The 13510-nt window shown below is 40.0% G+C and overlaps 1 protein-coding gene across 1 annotated transcript in view; it reads right to left on the bottom strand.

Annotated features, from left to right (window-relative positions):
- Window positions 1-1922: 1922 nt before the first annotated feature.
- PRSS12 (serine protease 12) overlaps window positions 1923-13510 on the bottom strand; it is a 30924-nt gene continuing 19336 nt past the window's right edge. The window contains exons 9-13 of the mRNA XM_062494020.1: window positions 9720-9925; window positions 8960-9038; window positions 7021-7143; window positions 3881-4161; window positions 1923-2230 (exon numbers count right to left, since the gene is read on the bottom strand). Of these exons, the coding sequence (XP_062350004.1) occupies window positions 1923-2230; window positions 3881-4161; window positions 7021-7143; window positions 8960-9038; window positions 9720-9925 (997 nt within the window). The remainder of the gene's footprint in view (window positions 2231-3880; window positions 4162-7020; window positions 7144-8959; window positions 9039-9719; window positions 9926-13510) is intronic.

The raw sequence follows: 13510 nt of genomic DNA, 5'->3' as shown, positions 1-13510 counted from the left end.
ATGTTACATGCAGATAAATTTGACAGACTGACTTTCCCTGTAATTAAGGGCTATATAGAAGTAAAAATGTAATGGTTTCGAAGTTCACTAGCGCGGTGTTTCGCATTGGTCTAACAGTAGATGGTCGCAGTAAAGTGATTTATGATGTTTTAAAATATTCTGCACTATTTCAAATAGTGTGGAATTACAGAGAACTAAAATATATTAAAGCACCTCATGTACTAGTTTAGCACCAGTTACAATACTTAGGCCTGACCCTTGGAAACTTAAATTTAGGGTCAGAGATATTAAGGGCCGAATGTTCAATCACAAGGGCTTCTGCAGTATCACTGCCGCTTCGTATGCAAGTGAATTGTCTTGGGTATTTGTTACAACACCAGACAGAGACACAGCCATACAAAAACAAATGATTGCCCACTTACAGCGTGAATGCAAGCACCCCACTTTTTCACAAAACAGCACATAGCACAGTCATAGCCAGTTTGGGGAATAGCAAACAGGGAAACACTGGTAGTCACAGTTTGCACAATCACTAAGTGGTGACACTCATCTGCCACACTTGTCACACTAGAGTGTTTCATGGCCCACAGCGTTCAGTTGTGTTTTTATGAACATGGTTGTCAGTGTGGTAGGGGGAGCACAGTCGGACTCAGCATGGCCTTTGGCAGGGATTGTAGTGCTGAGCTGTGGCTCCCTCTCCACTGAGTCACTTCCCAGGTGATTTCCAGACTGATGTCTTCAGTCTTGCACCGAGGTGGTGATTACCTCCCGTGTCCTAGGTTGGGTGTGGTAGCCCTTTCTCAAAGGACAGTAAGTTGGTTATCAGTACATTTTTATAATACGTTGTTAAGGATTTCATAGCAGGGGGAACAGTATTTGGAAAAGGAATTAAATGAAATCAAGATGTCAGTGCTTTAGAAGTCACTGAAAACAGCTTTCCTGTGAGATTAGTCTGAACTGGTGTTGCAACTAAGCAGGAGAGAGTTGTCTAAATATTACTTTATAGAAAACATAGTTTAAGACTTCATAGACCTTTACGGAGAATTTTTGGCTCAACAGCTCCATTGTATGTATAACTTTGTCTAGTAGGATTGACCAAGGTTCTTTTCACTACTTGAGGAAAGCCCAGCAGTGAAAGGATAGGGATGTTTGTTAGGCTGACACTGTACTGACAGTGAGTGGTAAGTAGAAAAAGTGAGTCTCTCTAAAATGCCATCTATACTCAACATTGTGAACTTCAGAAATATGACAGATGCTACTTACATAAAGTAAGGAAGTGGTTGCTCTTGCAGCTGTGCAGGATGTTTGTGGGAACTGTCAGTGTACTGCCTGTTTTACTTGGGAATGTACTTAGGGAACACTAACCTGTGAGGACATCTAGCAGACTAGCTGAGGATGTGATTATTGACCATTATTTTCCTTCCTGAATTTATTACAACACTCGGAATTACTTAGCAGGAATCAGGCTACTAATGGTCTCATAAGTTACTGAAACAAAAGTCAGATTTAGGGGATTGAGTGTAAAACAATAGGAATAATAGACTAAATAAACTAGTCTGAAGATCAACTGAGATCTGTAATTAGTTGTAGAGAACCTTGGAGCATAAATAGCTTGGAGCTCAGTCCTGTGGGCAGCAAGTCTCAGGGAAGTCACTGGCCATCCTGTTCCAATATTACTCTAGCTGGCTCTTGCTTTTCCCCTTAGATACATGGTAAATTGCTCATGCAATATTTAAACTTCTGGAACAGGGGGGACAGTAATCCCTATCTGGAAGGGTTGTGTCTATACAGTTTGGATTTAATAATAACAAAAACACATGATTCAGGAAAATGTCTGTTTCCACCCACTGTGGGCCCCAGCTGTGCACTGCTTGTGCTGTTGAAGTTGTCCTGCCTCAAAGTTTGGTTTTCATTGTGGACGTTCATAGTTTGGTCACACTTTTAATCCAGGGTACAAAAGATGATACTTTTGTGTAGACACCAGGGGAATCTTTGACCCCACAGCCGTAGCCCCAGGAGGTCACACCGTACACGACCCAGCTTTCTCCCGGGCGCTCGCACATCAGCGGTCCACCGCTGTCTCCCTGACAGCTGTCAACACGTATCTGTTCCTGCACGTTTCCAGCACACAGCATTCTTCCTGTGAATCTCCTTTGGTAGCGCTCTTCACACACCCTCTTGGGAAGTAAGGGGATGGCAGCCTGTTGTAATGTTCTAGAATAAGCCCTTCCTAAAAAGGAGATCCAAATTACAGTCTCATTACAATGGTCAGTCTTGGAAACAAAGATGTGATTTAATCGAATTTTGGCTCTCAGGTGTTCACACTGCCTTGTCATTACATAGAATTACAGGAAGCAAGACTACTGAAAAACATCTCTGCATTAAGTATAGTACTAAAATACTGTAGATATTTTAAATGTGAAATGTAGATGCTTTTTTTTAAAAGTAGCTTTTCTGCGTGTGTTCTCTCCATCTTTCCAATGCTGGAGTTTGGTTTATTCTGAGCACTTTGTGTCTTCTACAGAAAACACATACATTTTATATACACTTTAATACCACTATGTGGAAATAATTTTGGGAGTCTTGAGCAGTTGAGTAAAGCAGTAGGAATACTTAATTTCTACATCACCAGTTCAAATCTAGTGCAGCTCAGTCTGAACAGGTGCTGCATCTTCTGGTGGCTTCCAAGCACAGCATTCAAATGGCTCTTTCTACTTTTTTCCCATAGCTTGCACCTCTTACAGTTGGAAGCATGGGAAATGAAAACTAGTGTTGGTTTTGCCCTTTTTAAAGTAAAATCTTGTAACTTGTGAAATAATTATGATTCATATAGTAAGTGTGAAATACTAGCTGAGGTACTGCCATGATGTCATTTCTTACCATAAATTGAAGCCAATTGCTGCAGTAGTTAATGTTTCCTGAAATAGATGTCCTAAGTTAACAGTATTGCAGACTTCAGTGAATTATGTAAAAAGGCTAGACAGAGCTAGGCAATGAACTAACAATTGTTTTTAGCAAAAAGCCAACCCTACGCGTCTCTCGTTTCTTGTAGCCCAGTGACCCAGACACGTGTGCACACAGATTAGTGCACGTAAAGAGGAGCAGTGGATACTTGGCTGTGCCTTGTCTCCTTGCCAGTTTGAGTGAGTCACTGGAACAAAGGCTCATGTGTGGTTGCTGTCTTGCACTGTATTCAGCACCACAAAAGCAAAAGTAAAACATGATTATTAATTTGTGAAACATTTAAAGAACAAAGACGTTTGAAGAGGAAGAACCTTGTACTGACCAAAAAAAAGCAAGTAGAAGCCTGAAGTGCACATTGCACTTGAGGTTCTTGTAAATTTTGGCAAAGATGTTCTGTTATTTAAATCAAAGCTGGTTGGCAATGTCAGTGCTAACAAGGAACACTAAAGTGTTATTTGAAATTCTATTATGTGCATATTTTTCGTCCATTTTTCTAGTGAAGGATTGTAATTTAAATAACCTTTCAAAAATTCAAATATTCACGGTCCTTACCTTTTAAGCCTTAAATGTGTTAGAGCTGTTAGTTATGTTCTGAGGCTAGGGGTGATAAGCTGCTGTGTGGAGCGTGCCTGGCAACAAATAAGCTTTTTATTGCTGCTTGTCAGTCCTAACGAGGCCACTTTACTGACAGGGTCTGTGATTTAGAGTGGCAAGGTTAATCACTGCTTTCCAAATACAAACTATATTCAGTAAACAAAATATTGTAATTCCTGATTAAGGATCGAGAGGAAAATATTCCCCTATGTTAAAAAAGAATTAAAATTCATTTGGAGCATATTCTTAGTTCAGTTATTTGAGGGGGTTTTTTTTCAAAGCAGCCCGAGATAACCAGATTGGTTCACGGAAGGAATTTTACCTGTGTCACCCCATCCAGTGATGAAACAGTTGGGAGCAGTTTTGTGCGGTCGCTCCCTCCTCAGCGGCAAGCAGGCGGGCAGGACGTGGGTGCTGAACCTCGCGCACTGCTCCTCGGGGCCCCGCAGCCGCACCAGGGCGATGTCGTAGTCGCTGCTGTCAGGCCTGTACTCCTTGTGCACCACGATCTCCTGCACTGCGATTTCCTCCTCGTACTCCTCCAGCACCAGCGTGTGATAGTCCCCCACCCGCACGACGTAGTTGTGAGTGTTGTTGCCGTACCTGAGATGGAGGTGAAAACAAAAAGGGCTGGCTCAGGCAAAGTCACGTGCTGAGCGTGCAGAGTTCATCGCTTCCTTTATTGTTCGCCTAACTAATGTCACCAAAAGAGTCTTTAAAGAGCAAAAATGATTTCTCAAATGTTTACACTGATGTTTCCGTGTGTCCCAAAGAATATAAAAACCTTCTTCTGAGGTTTCGGGTTATACCATGTTCTTTTTGAATATTTTCACAGGCAGTTTTCTTACAGCCATTTGCCGTGATTTGCACTTCAAATGTATAAGGTGTGCATTATGGATTTACATAGTAAGGGTGATGCAAACTGCCAGTAATTGCAATGACAGCCTGAGTACTGACATCATAGCAATGCTCCAAATAAATACTGGAATGAAAACAGTGTTCGGGCCTGTTTTGTAGGTCGGTTGAGGAACTTTAGATGCTCAGGTCACTCTAGTAAAAACCTCTTACATTAACTGAAGTTATACTAAGGATCACAAAGCCTTTGTGCATCACGAGCACCTATTGTCAAACTGACAGGACACCTGTAAATCTTAAGACTTGTTTTGCATCTGATATAATCCCAGTTTCCTTCACATGGTGGACTGGATGGTAAATACATGAGAGATGACCATTGTGGATGAAATAACAATCTTCTGTGCATGCCTTTAAAGATTTTTGTATTACAGGGCACACAGCCCTTCCCTGGCAAAATGCAAACGAGAGTACTGTCGGGTACATGTATTTATTTTAAAATATGGCTAAGCTAACAGAAATATTTTTTACTTCTCCCTTAATAGTCTTCAACAGGAAATTTTTAATATGCTTGCAGAGAACCCTACCCACAGCCTCATCACCTTTTAACCTATGCCTGTTCTTATACCATCCAGCAACATTCTGGTCTCCATAGCTTGCTGCAGCCTGCTTGAGGAGCAGCAGACAAAGCAGGAAGATTACAATTTTGTGCACAGTATATAGCTGTACCTATATATATATATACACACACACCTATGTACCTATACCGGCTGTACTGGATATTCTAGTTCTGGGTTGCATTCATGGTTGCCTGTAAAGCTTTCTTGTTCTAATCCTTCAGGTCTTCCATGAGCAAAATTTCCCTTCTAGGCTTTATGGAGAGAGAGCTGCAGGCCGTGAACTAACATCCCTTCATCCAAAGGTGACCTTCTGTGTAGGATACACGATGGGGTTTTTCCTATGTCACATGTTTCTAATTATTCAGTTATTTTTTTAAATGTATAGACTTTCCAGTTTCCCTAAAGCTGTTGGAATAACTCAAGACAAAGGTGGGTTATAAAACAAAAAATAGCTTCAAACATTTTGTCTTAAATTATGTATTTGCAAAAGTATAGAAGCCAATAATTCCAGTGTAGTACTGGTGAACAATTCTAATCATCATGCATAAAATTGTGCTTAATTTTTATCCCTAGTGCAGATGAGCCCACTTTGGTTACTTAAGCAGTGTTCCAATTTCCAGGATATGAGAAATGATATACTGGCCTTTCTCTTGTCTAGCTGTGGAAAATATGTGAAGAAGGCACTTGATCTATAGATAGCTCTTGGAAACCTATCCCTGAAAATCACTCTGAGATCATTTGGAAGTTGAGCCCAGCCTGTCCAAAGCCAGCTTAGAGCTAAAGGCTTCCCTCATTTACAGTGAACAGCAGCGCATCCACAGGCTGTCGGAGCTGCATGCTTAGGTCTGATTGCAGTTTAAATGTCACTTCTGGGCCCTGAGACCACAGGTAACAGTTTCAGGGCAGCCTCTCACTGCCCCTGAGTGGCTGCACCAGGCTGGAAGTACCACAGTGTACTTTGCTCCAGCCATGCTGCTGCCCCATCCTGTGGGTGCTCAGCAGAGTGTCTCAAAATGGCACTCCCTGGCACCACGTTCAGTTTTCAAGCCTGTAATCAAAGGATTTCTCAAGACCCTCGGGCAGCATCCTTGGTAATCACTTGAGAAATAATGAACAGGGAAATAGGAAGCCACCGTCTATGAACTTTTGATGAAACCAACTGAAGAGCTTCCATAGTTCAGCAGAAACACCTGGGCTGTCAGTTGAAATAGCAGGAAATTTTACTAACTTTGACTATTTCAGCTTGAAATAGTACCAAGGAAAGTCTTTGTGATTTCAGGAAACAAAAAGATGTGCATCTGGTGCTCAGGAAAAGTAATACACTCTGCATTTGAGTAGAAGTGTATCTGACTCTTCATTTTAGCTACTCGTGTGCAAAAGGAAAGGCTCAAAATCAAAATTTGAAATATTTGCAACTCACTTGAGCAAATTCTAACAAATATCCTCAAAACTGTAGTGCTCCTCTATGCTTTTTCCCCAGCTTATTCCAATGAAATAATCACTAATCACAAGATAAGCTTCCTTACTGTGTAAGTTGATGCTTTTATACCTCAGTAGCCTCATCAGCAGTGAAGTCCTGCTTTTAGTCACAGCTGTAAAAATGTCTATCACTGCCAGGACCTGTTGTTACCAAATCTTATTCAAAATATTACAGTTCCTATGTTTGGTGTCTGCTCAGTTGTCTTCACTGTAACCTAAAAGCCATAAGCTGCATTTTTGTTGGATTAGAAAGTTAAAATGTTAGAAGTGTTGTCTGTATTTCTTTATTAAAATGCTGAAGTTGAGAATCTAAATCACATGAATGATAATACCCAAATAATTTCAGTGCATTAGGGTGTTTGAGAGAAAAGTAGTTGAGTGGTAGAATTTTTGTAAAACCGAACACCAACTCTTGGAACAGTTTTCCATGAGCTTGAACTGCAGTACTTTTGGATATGCCCAGAACAAGAAAACAGTTTAAAGCACAGTGCATTATTGGGGAGAGACCCACCTTTTAAAGCAGTGTGCAGCAGTGAGGACCCAGCAGCTGCTGATGAGAGTAGCACCACACAGGAGTCTCCCGTCACCGTGAGAGGATTTCAGCCGCAGTGCCACCTGCCACGGCCAGCCACCCCTGCAGGAGTGACACACGGTGTCAGGGTTAGGCAGCGGTGGGGAGCTCGGGGAGCTCCTGCAATTACACCTGCAGTGTGCATCCTGTTGGCTTTCTTGGACTGACACAGCTAACTTAGAAAATGTGCTGTTTGTTAAGGGTGGTGAATATTTTATATCCTGGCAACATTCAGAATTCCATTTAACAGTGGTCCACATTACAGAGAATTTGGGCATCCAGCCCTCTTAAGTGTTTCCTCCCACAGTCAGCTATTTGAATTTTCTCTTCTCAGATTGCATTCATTGGGCCAAAAAGACATTCTGCAGGTTCCTCACCAAATACTGTCCAAGTCAACAAACCAGAAATTTCCTGTCAACTGGAGAGGGGAAAGGGGAATTTCTTGAAAAGCTGAACCCAGCATCCACCGCTGTGTTCGTGAGAAAGGAAGCTGGCAAAATGAGGTAAAAAGCAACTGTAGAAGTCTCAAGTATAGAGGAGCACCTTTTTTCAGCCTGTGATTATCTGTTTTTTATAGGACATCTGGCCATATCTGCATACCTGTGAATACAGGCTGGGTTCTATTTTGTTGGTTTAATAGATTAGGAGTCAGAGAAGGGAAAGGGAGAGACATCCACCTGTAAGCAACGGCAGCATCTAATAGTAAGCAACAGGTAGTCTGAGTGTTTTCTGAGTAGTGTCAACTTGACAGGGTGTGCTGGACAACGGGAGCTGCCAGGGCTCATCTAGTCCAGCTCTCAGAGTTACCAGTGCCAAATGTTTTAAAGTAAGGTGGAGGAATTTACTTCCCGTAAAGAATAAAACAATTCAGATACTTCTCAGTTTTGGAAGATAGGATTTAATATGTGTTTCTAAAATGAGGTAATTCAGACAGCTTTGGATTTGCTGGTACATATGTAGGTGTCCAGTTCTTTTCAAACTTCTTCAAGGTCTTTGTCTTAATGACTTCTTGTGACATTGAGTTCTTTTCTGATATATACATATGCTGCCTTTCTTGATTTTGAAGCATTTCTGCGTGCACTGTTGGATTTTTCTCACCTTTTTGCTTCATCTGACATGCCTAAACTGGTTTATGATGAGACCAGTTTCCTTGATCTGAATTGTTCAATACATTATTTGTCAGCAAGTGGCCTTAGAACACATATTCTGAGACAAGAATTCCCAGTGTCTTCCTGTGCAATGCATTATCTGTTATCTCATTTGTCTCTTTACTAAGGTAAGTCATCCAACTTTATCTGGCTGTGTTAAAATATTTTTCTGGCCTCCCTCTTGGTACTATTTAAGCTCTTTGTGTTTAGTAACAGCTCGCAAAAAAGTGAAGTCAGTGCCTCCCAGACTTTTAGCTGTGTCATCATCAAGGCTTATTTCATGAAGGAAAATAAGGTCTTAGGCAATGAATCATACCCAGGCCTTTTTTTTTTTTTCTTTTTTTTTTTTTTTTTTTTTGGGGGTGTAGGTGGCATTTAAAACCTTGTACTGTGTTCATAGCTCTGTTTTTGTAGCTGACATCCTGATATCAGGATATCCTCTGATAAAAGGAAAATAGCTATTTTGCAAGTTAAAAATTGAACCCATTCAAGGACCTTACCCACAAGTATCTACTGATTTTCAACTAATGCCGCAAGTACTTATCATTTAATACTTTTTAATTTCCTGCCAAATTTGCTTTGGGTATATGTCTACTCCTACATTATGACAAGTCAAAAGAAAAACAAACAACAAGCCCGCAATAAAATTGTAAATTTGGTAAACCACCTATGGCAAATACATGTCTTAGAAGCTTTATATTCAAAATTATTTGTCTTTACCAGTTATTTACCGTAAAGAATTTTTCCCACCAATTATTCGCTTCTGTCGACGATGGAGTAACCTCAGCCCACAAACAGAAGCAAGAGAATCTAAACCAGAAAGGGAGATGTAGAGCATTAAACTCAACATGAGAAGTAGCCAATATTCAATGAGAGCTAACTTGAAAAAAATCTAAAGGTTGAAGTTACTCTGTGTTTCATGGTAGTTTTTAACAGGCAAATTTTGATTGGGGAAAATAGACTTCTTTATAGTTGAGATTTTTTTTTGACTGGGGAAAATGCACTTAATTCTTTGAAGATTTAGAAATCCTTTGTAGCTGAGTTTTTTTTGACTGTGGTTGGAGTGATTTACACATTGCCTTCTCACATGTAGGATTTTATAGGGCTCTTCCTTACTTCCTCGAAGTGGAAGCAGACCGGGCCAACCGCAAGGTCTCAGTCCTTATCTGAGGATAACCTTTACCTTGAAAAGCTCCAAGGAGCTGTTCAGGTTTTTTGCATCATGTCCCTCAAGTGGCTTCATGAACAGGGCTGCCGTAAACCATGGCGGCAGGTACCCTGTATCAATTGAGTACTCCTGGTGCTTCCTTTGAGCAGCTGCAAAGAGTAAGCTCCCACAGTGTAAGCAGAGAGGATTCCCACCCCTTCTGTTCTGTAATTGCTTTTGATCAATCTGTTTCCTCCATGCGGTGGAATTGTTAAGTCTCTCTCTTGCTGCCATGACAGCTGTTCACCTGGACCTGTTGGTCTGCCCCTCACGACAGGGCTCACCTTTATTGCTGTTCCCAGGGATTTTCTTGCTTAGGTGGTCACAGATGACCCCCGCGTCCTCGCTGTGCCGGCAGTTGTGCGTCCCAATGTCCTGCTTAATGCAGTCTGCCAAGGATCTCTCATTTCCTGTACACTTCACGTTATCCACGTGTATCGGGCCTTTGCCCTCACCAAAATAGGCCATTGTCCTTGCTCTAGCTGGACCTCTGCAAACAGATCATATTTTTTAAAATTATTAAACATTTTGAGGCATTATTCTACATTTTACTCAAATTTCCAATTGAGTAGTCAAAGACATTGAGGTTTCATTCAAAACCTATGGAATGAAATGATGTCACTGTTTCACTGGATAACAACCACCTGCTCACCACCTCTCCTATCTTGGTATGTAGAAAATAATCAACTGTGATGAAATTGCTACATTTCATTAACATTTAAAAACTGCTTCTGTGTATCTGCTTGGAAAGCACTGTGCAAAGTATTTTACATTGTATTAGCATTCCATTTTGCCATAAAACAAAATATGTGAAAGCTGCTTTTTCATAATCTCTTTAATCCTCATATAAAGTCAGCCTCTATGAAAGCTAAAAATAATTTGTTCAGGTCTGATTCCCTCAGAAAGATGGGCCAGTTAAATACAGCATACTTCCGGTGCAGTGGGAGCTATGATATACAGACCTATCCATTGTTAGTAGTTATTAAAATATTTTGTTATCATGTCATTTTTTAGGCCACCCTATATTTGAGGTCTGAAAATGTCATGTGACTGGAGACCAGTTCAGTGTCTGCACCCCCTGTTCTTGCGAGGAACCCAGTACTTGGTGCTTGTGTAGCATTTAAGCATCTCATTTGGCAACTCCTGTGATAGATTATTACTGTTAATTAGTTACTATAATCTTCTTAACTTATAAATAGAGTTTTAGATGTTTTTGTGTATATGGTGTAAGAGTCAGAAAGAATTATGAGTGAGAGATCACCCAACTGGCTATACAGAAGTGGGGCAGGAAGCCACAGACACCTCTACGTGTGCCTGAACTTCAGGTTTACCTATTGGTTAAGAGCAATCTACTGACATTTTACTAAGATAAGGATGTGTGGAATTCCAGGTAACTAAAGTACAGGTTTCCATTTAAAGGATTTTTTTTTTTTTGCTATATTGAGTGTTTTAAAGTACTGTTTCTATGCATACAGAACTGTGACTGCAGGTGTGATGAAATACTGGAGCAGAGAAAGAGAAGTTGACTGAAAATGAATTAGGCAAGAAAATATTTCTCTTACAGCTCTTTTTGTACCTCTTCAATACCTTCAGTGTTGGGGAAGGTAGATGAAAATGGCATGGAGAGTTTACATTCCTTTTTGAGCTGGCTTTGGTCTGTTGGGGAGGAATCCTGATTTATCAAACCATTTTCAAAGCTTCATTACAATAGAAGTGTGGCTGGCTCAAACGGAAGCAGCTCTCAGCTGCCACATCCCTGTAACTGAAACATGAAAGGAACACAGGAGCTTCCTCCCTTTTGAAACTTGCACATGGATAGCATTGCCTGTGTGGATTTCTTTGCTATGTACTGAAGGGTAGGTGGGCAGGATTGCCAAGTAGGGAAGATTGGTTAGAATGCAGAAATTGTAAAAAGCCACGAAAGAGAAGCTGATGAAACAATTGGTGAGAGATTATACCACAAGGTCAGCTGTCCTTACACACTTTAAATTCCCATGGTTAGGAGGTATTTTCCAGATAATCCAAAAACTTAACTGCCTTTGGAACCAGTATAGGACAATCTCTGCCTAATGAGTTTACTATGATTTGACTTGTCAGTCCCAAATAGTGTGACTCTTGCTCCAAATGTTTTTCTTTTGTGAGGGATGCTCTGATTACAGATAACCACAAAAAGATAAGTCCAGATCTCTGATACCTGATTGCTCATGTGTTCATGTTTGCTGTTACAACACAGTGACACAGTACAGACACTCATTGTAAATTCTTACCTGGTTTTGGTATCTCTGTCAAATAACAAAGTTTATGCTTTAGGACATTGTTCTAAAGTTCCTCAGGATATTGCAAACTGCTTTGTTGTGAATCGCCACAGTATTCTTATCCTTCCCCAGAGAAGTATTTATTGCAGTTTAGTACAGAATTGTCTCTCCAGAATCTTAGCAGTTACTTAATAAGGGCACTACCTCCTTCTTCCTGCCTTTGCCTGAAAGCAATCTATCTCTTACTGTGCATCAGTAATCTCTCATTTTGCTGATAATGGGAATGAAAGCTGTTCAGACCCAACCAACCAACCGACAGCACCACAGGAACCCCAAACCAACCCTCACTGAAGAACATCTGTCAGGAAACGTAAAAAAAATCATGGTGTTCTTGGGCAAGGAGTGCAGCTTAATAGAGAAAATTATTTCATATAATTGGGAGATCTCTGAAGGTACAAATATTACATGCTGGAATGTGCTCTTACAACTGGCTTTAGTGCACCCCCAACACACACATGTCCCTTAATTGCTGCTTTCCAAGCCAGCTGTTTATGCACTGATGACCCTCAGAGAAACAACCTTTTTGCCTGCTCTGATCTGTCCCTGGAGAGAAGTGGCTTCAGGTCTTTTCCTCTCAGTTCTCTCATGCCAAGGACCATGCACATTAACAATGCTGAGCTCTTCAGGTGCAGTAATATCATTATTCATGATATTGTTAATGAGGAAATCCAGTGGATTAGGATAGATGGACGCCTATACTAGAATTTATAAGTTGGGTAACTTGTAAGAGTAATATCTTGACTTGCAAGTCAAGTTTTGCCATTTTGAAGCCATAGCCTAGTGCTACTTTTAAACAAGCTTTCACTAAATTAATACCAGGCAATTTTTAAAAGGCATATATTGTGTGTTCAGACATAATGTGATGATCCTTGGTTGGACAAACTTCACATTGTTAAATACTACTGTCAATGTGATTTGTATTTCTTCAGCTCTAATTTCTTTATACTCTCTTTATATTATAATTATATAAATATAAATATAATTATATTTATATTATAATTATATTATAATGTAATTCTTTATATATCTCTATATTCTTTATAGATACGTATTTGGAGAAGGCATCTCACTAATGTTCTGGATATTTTTCAAGCCTCATTAGTGCTGCTATTTATATACCTGCCCTATAGTTGTTATATTTTTGCTGCTTTTGGATATCCAGAAGAAAAATGCTGATGAGTGATGTAAGTCTGATTGAGTGATTTCTCTCAAAAGTGACACATATATTGCAGTGGTTTTAATTAGAGGGTGGGTTTGTTCTCCCAGGTCTATTCCTGTATTAAATGAAGCTTACTCAAATTACTGTCATGCAGACTGGAGCCATAATCCCTTGTGTAACAGTTTCATCAGCTATATCCAATCTAGCCAGATCAGTAAATGAAGGAAAAAACTCCATTAAATTAGGAATTCAGTAGCTGGTGTGCCTGTATCTGAATCTGCAGTCATCATATCCACACTCGTGACAGTGGACACTGACCTGTTTTTGAAACTGATACGATAACTATAATTTTGTATTTCATTAATAGATTCATAATTTGGAATGTTTAACTTGTAACAAAAAATATTTAATAACTCGCATTAACTTGCATTTCTGTTGCCAGTTAGACTGACACACTTTTGAATACTAACATTCCCATTCCCAGTTACACTGCTTAAAGAATATTCCTTTTGAAGACATCGCCTCATTACTTTTCATACAAGTACTAGGAATACATTTTCCTAAAAGAATGCCAAACTTGACAAGTTTTAAAAGGCATACA

The sequence above is a fragment of the Cinclus cinclus genome, chromosome 5 (assembly GCF_963662255.1).
Source record: "Cinclus cinclus chromosome 5, bCinCin1.1, whole genome shotgun sequence".
Taxonomy (NCBI): domain Eukaryota; kingdom Metazoa; phylum Chordata; class Aves; order Passeriformes; family Cinclidae; genus Cinclus; species Cinclus cinclus.
This window is presented reverse-complemented; position numbering and strand designations above follow the sequence as displayed.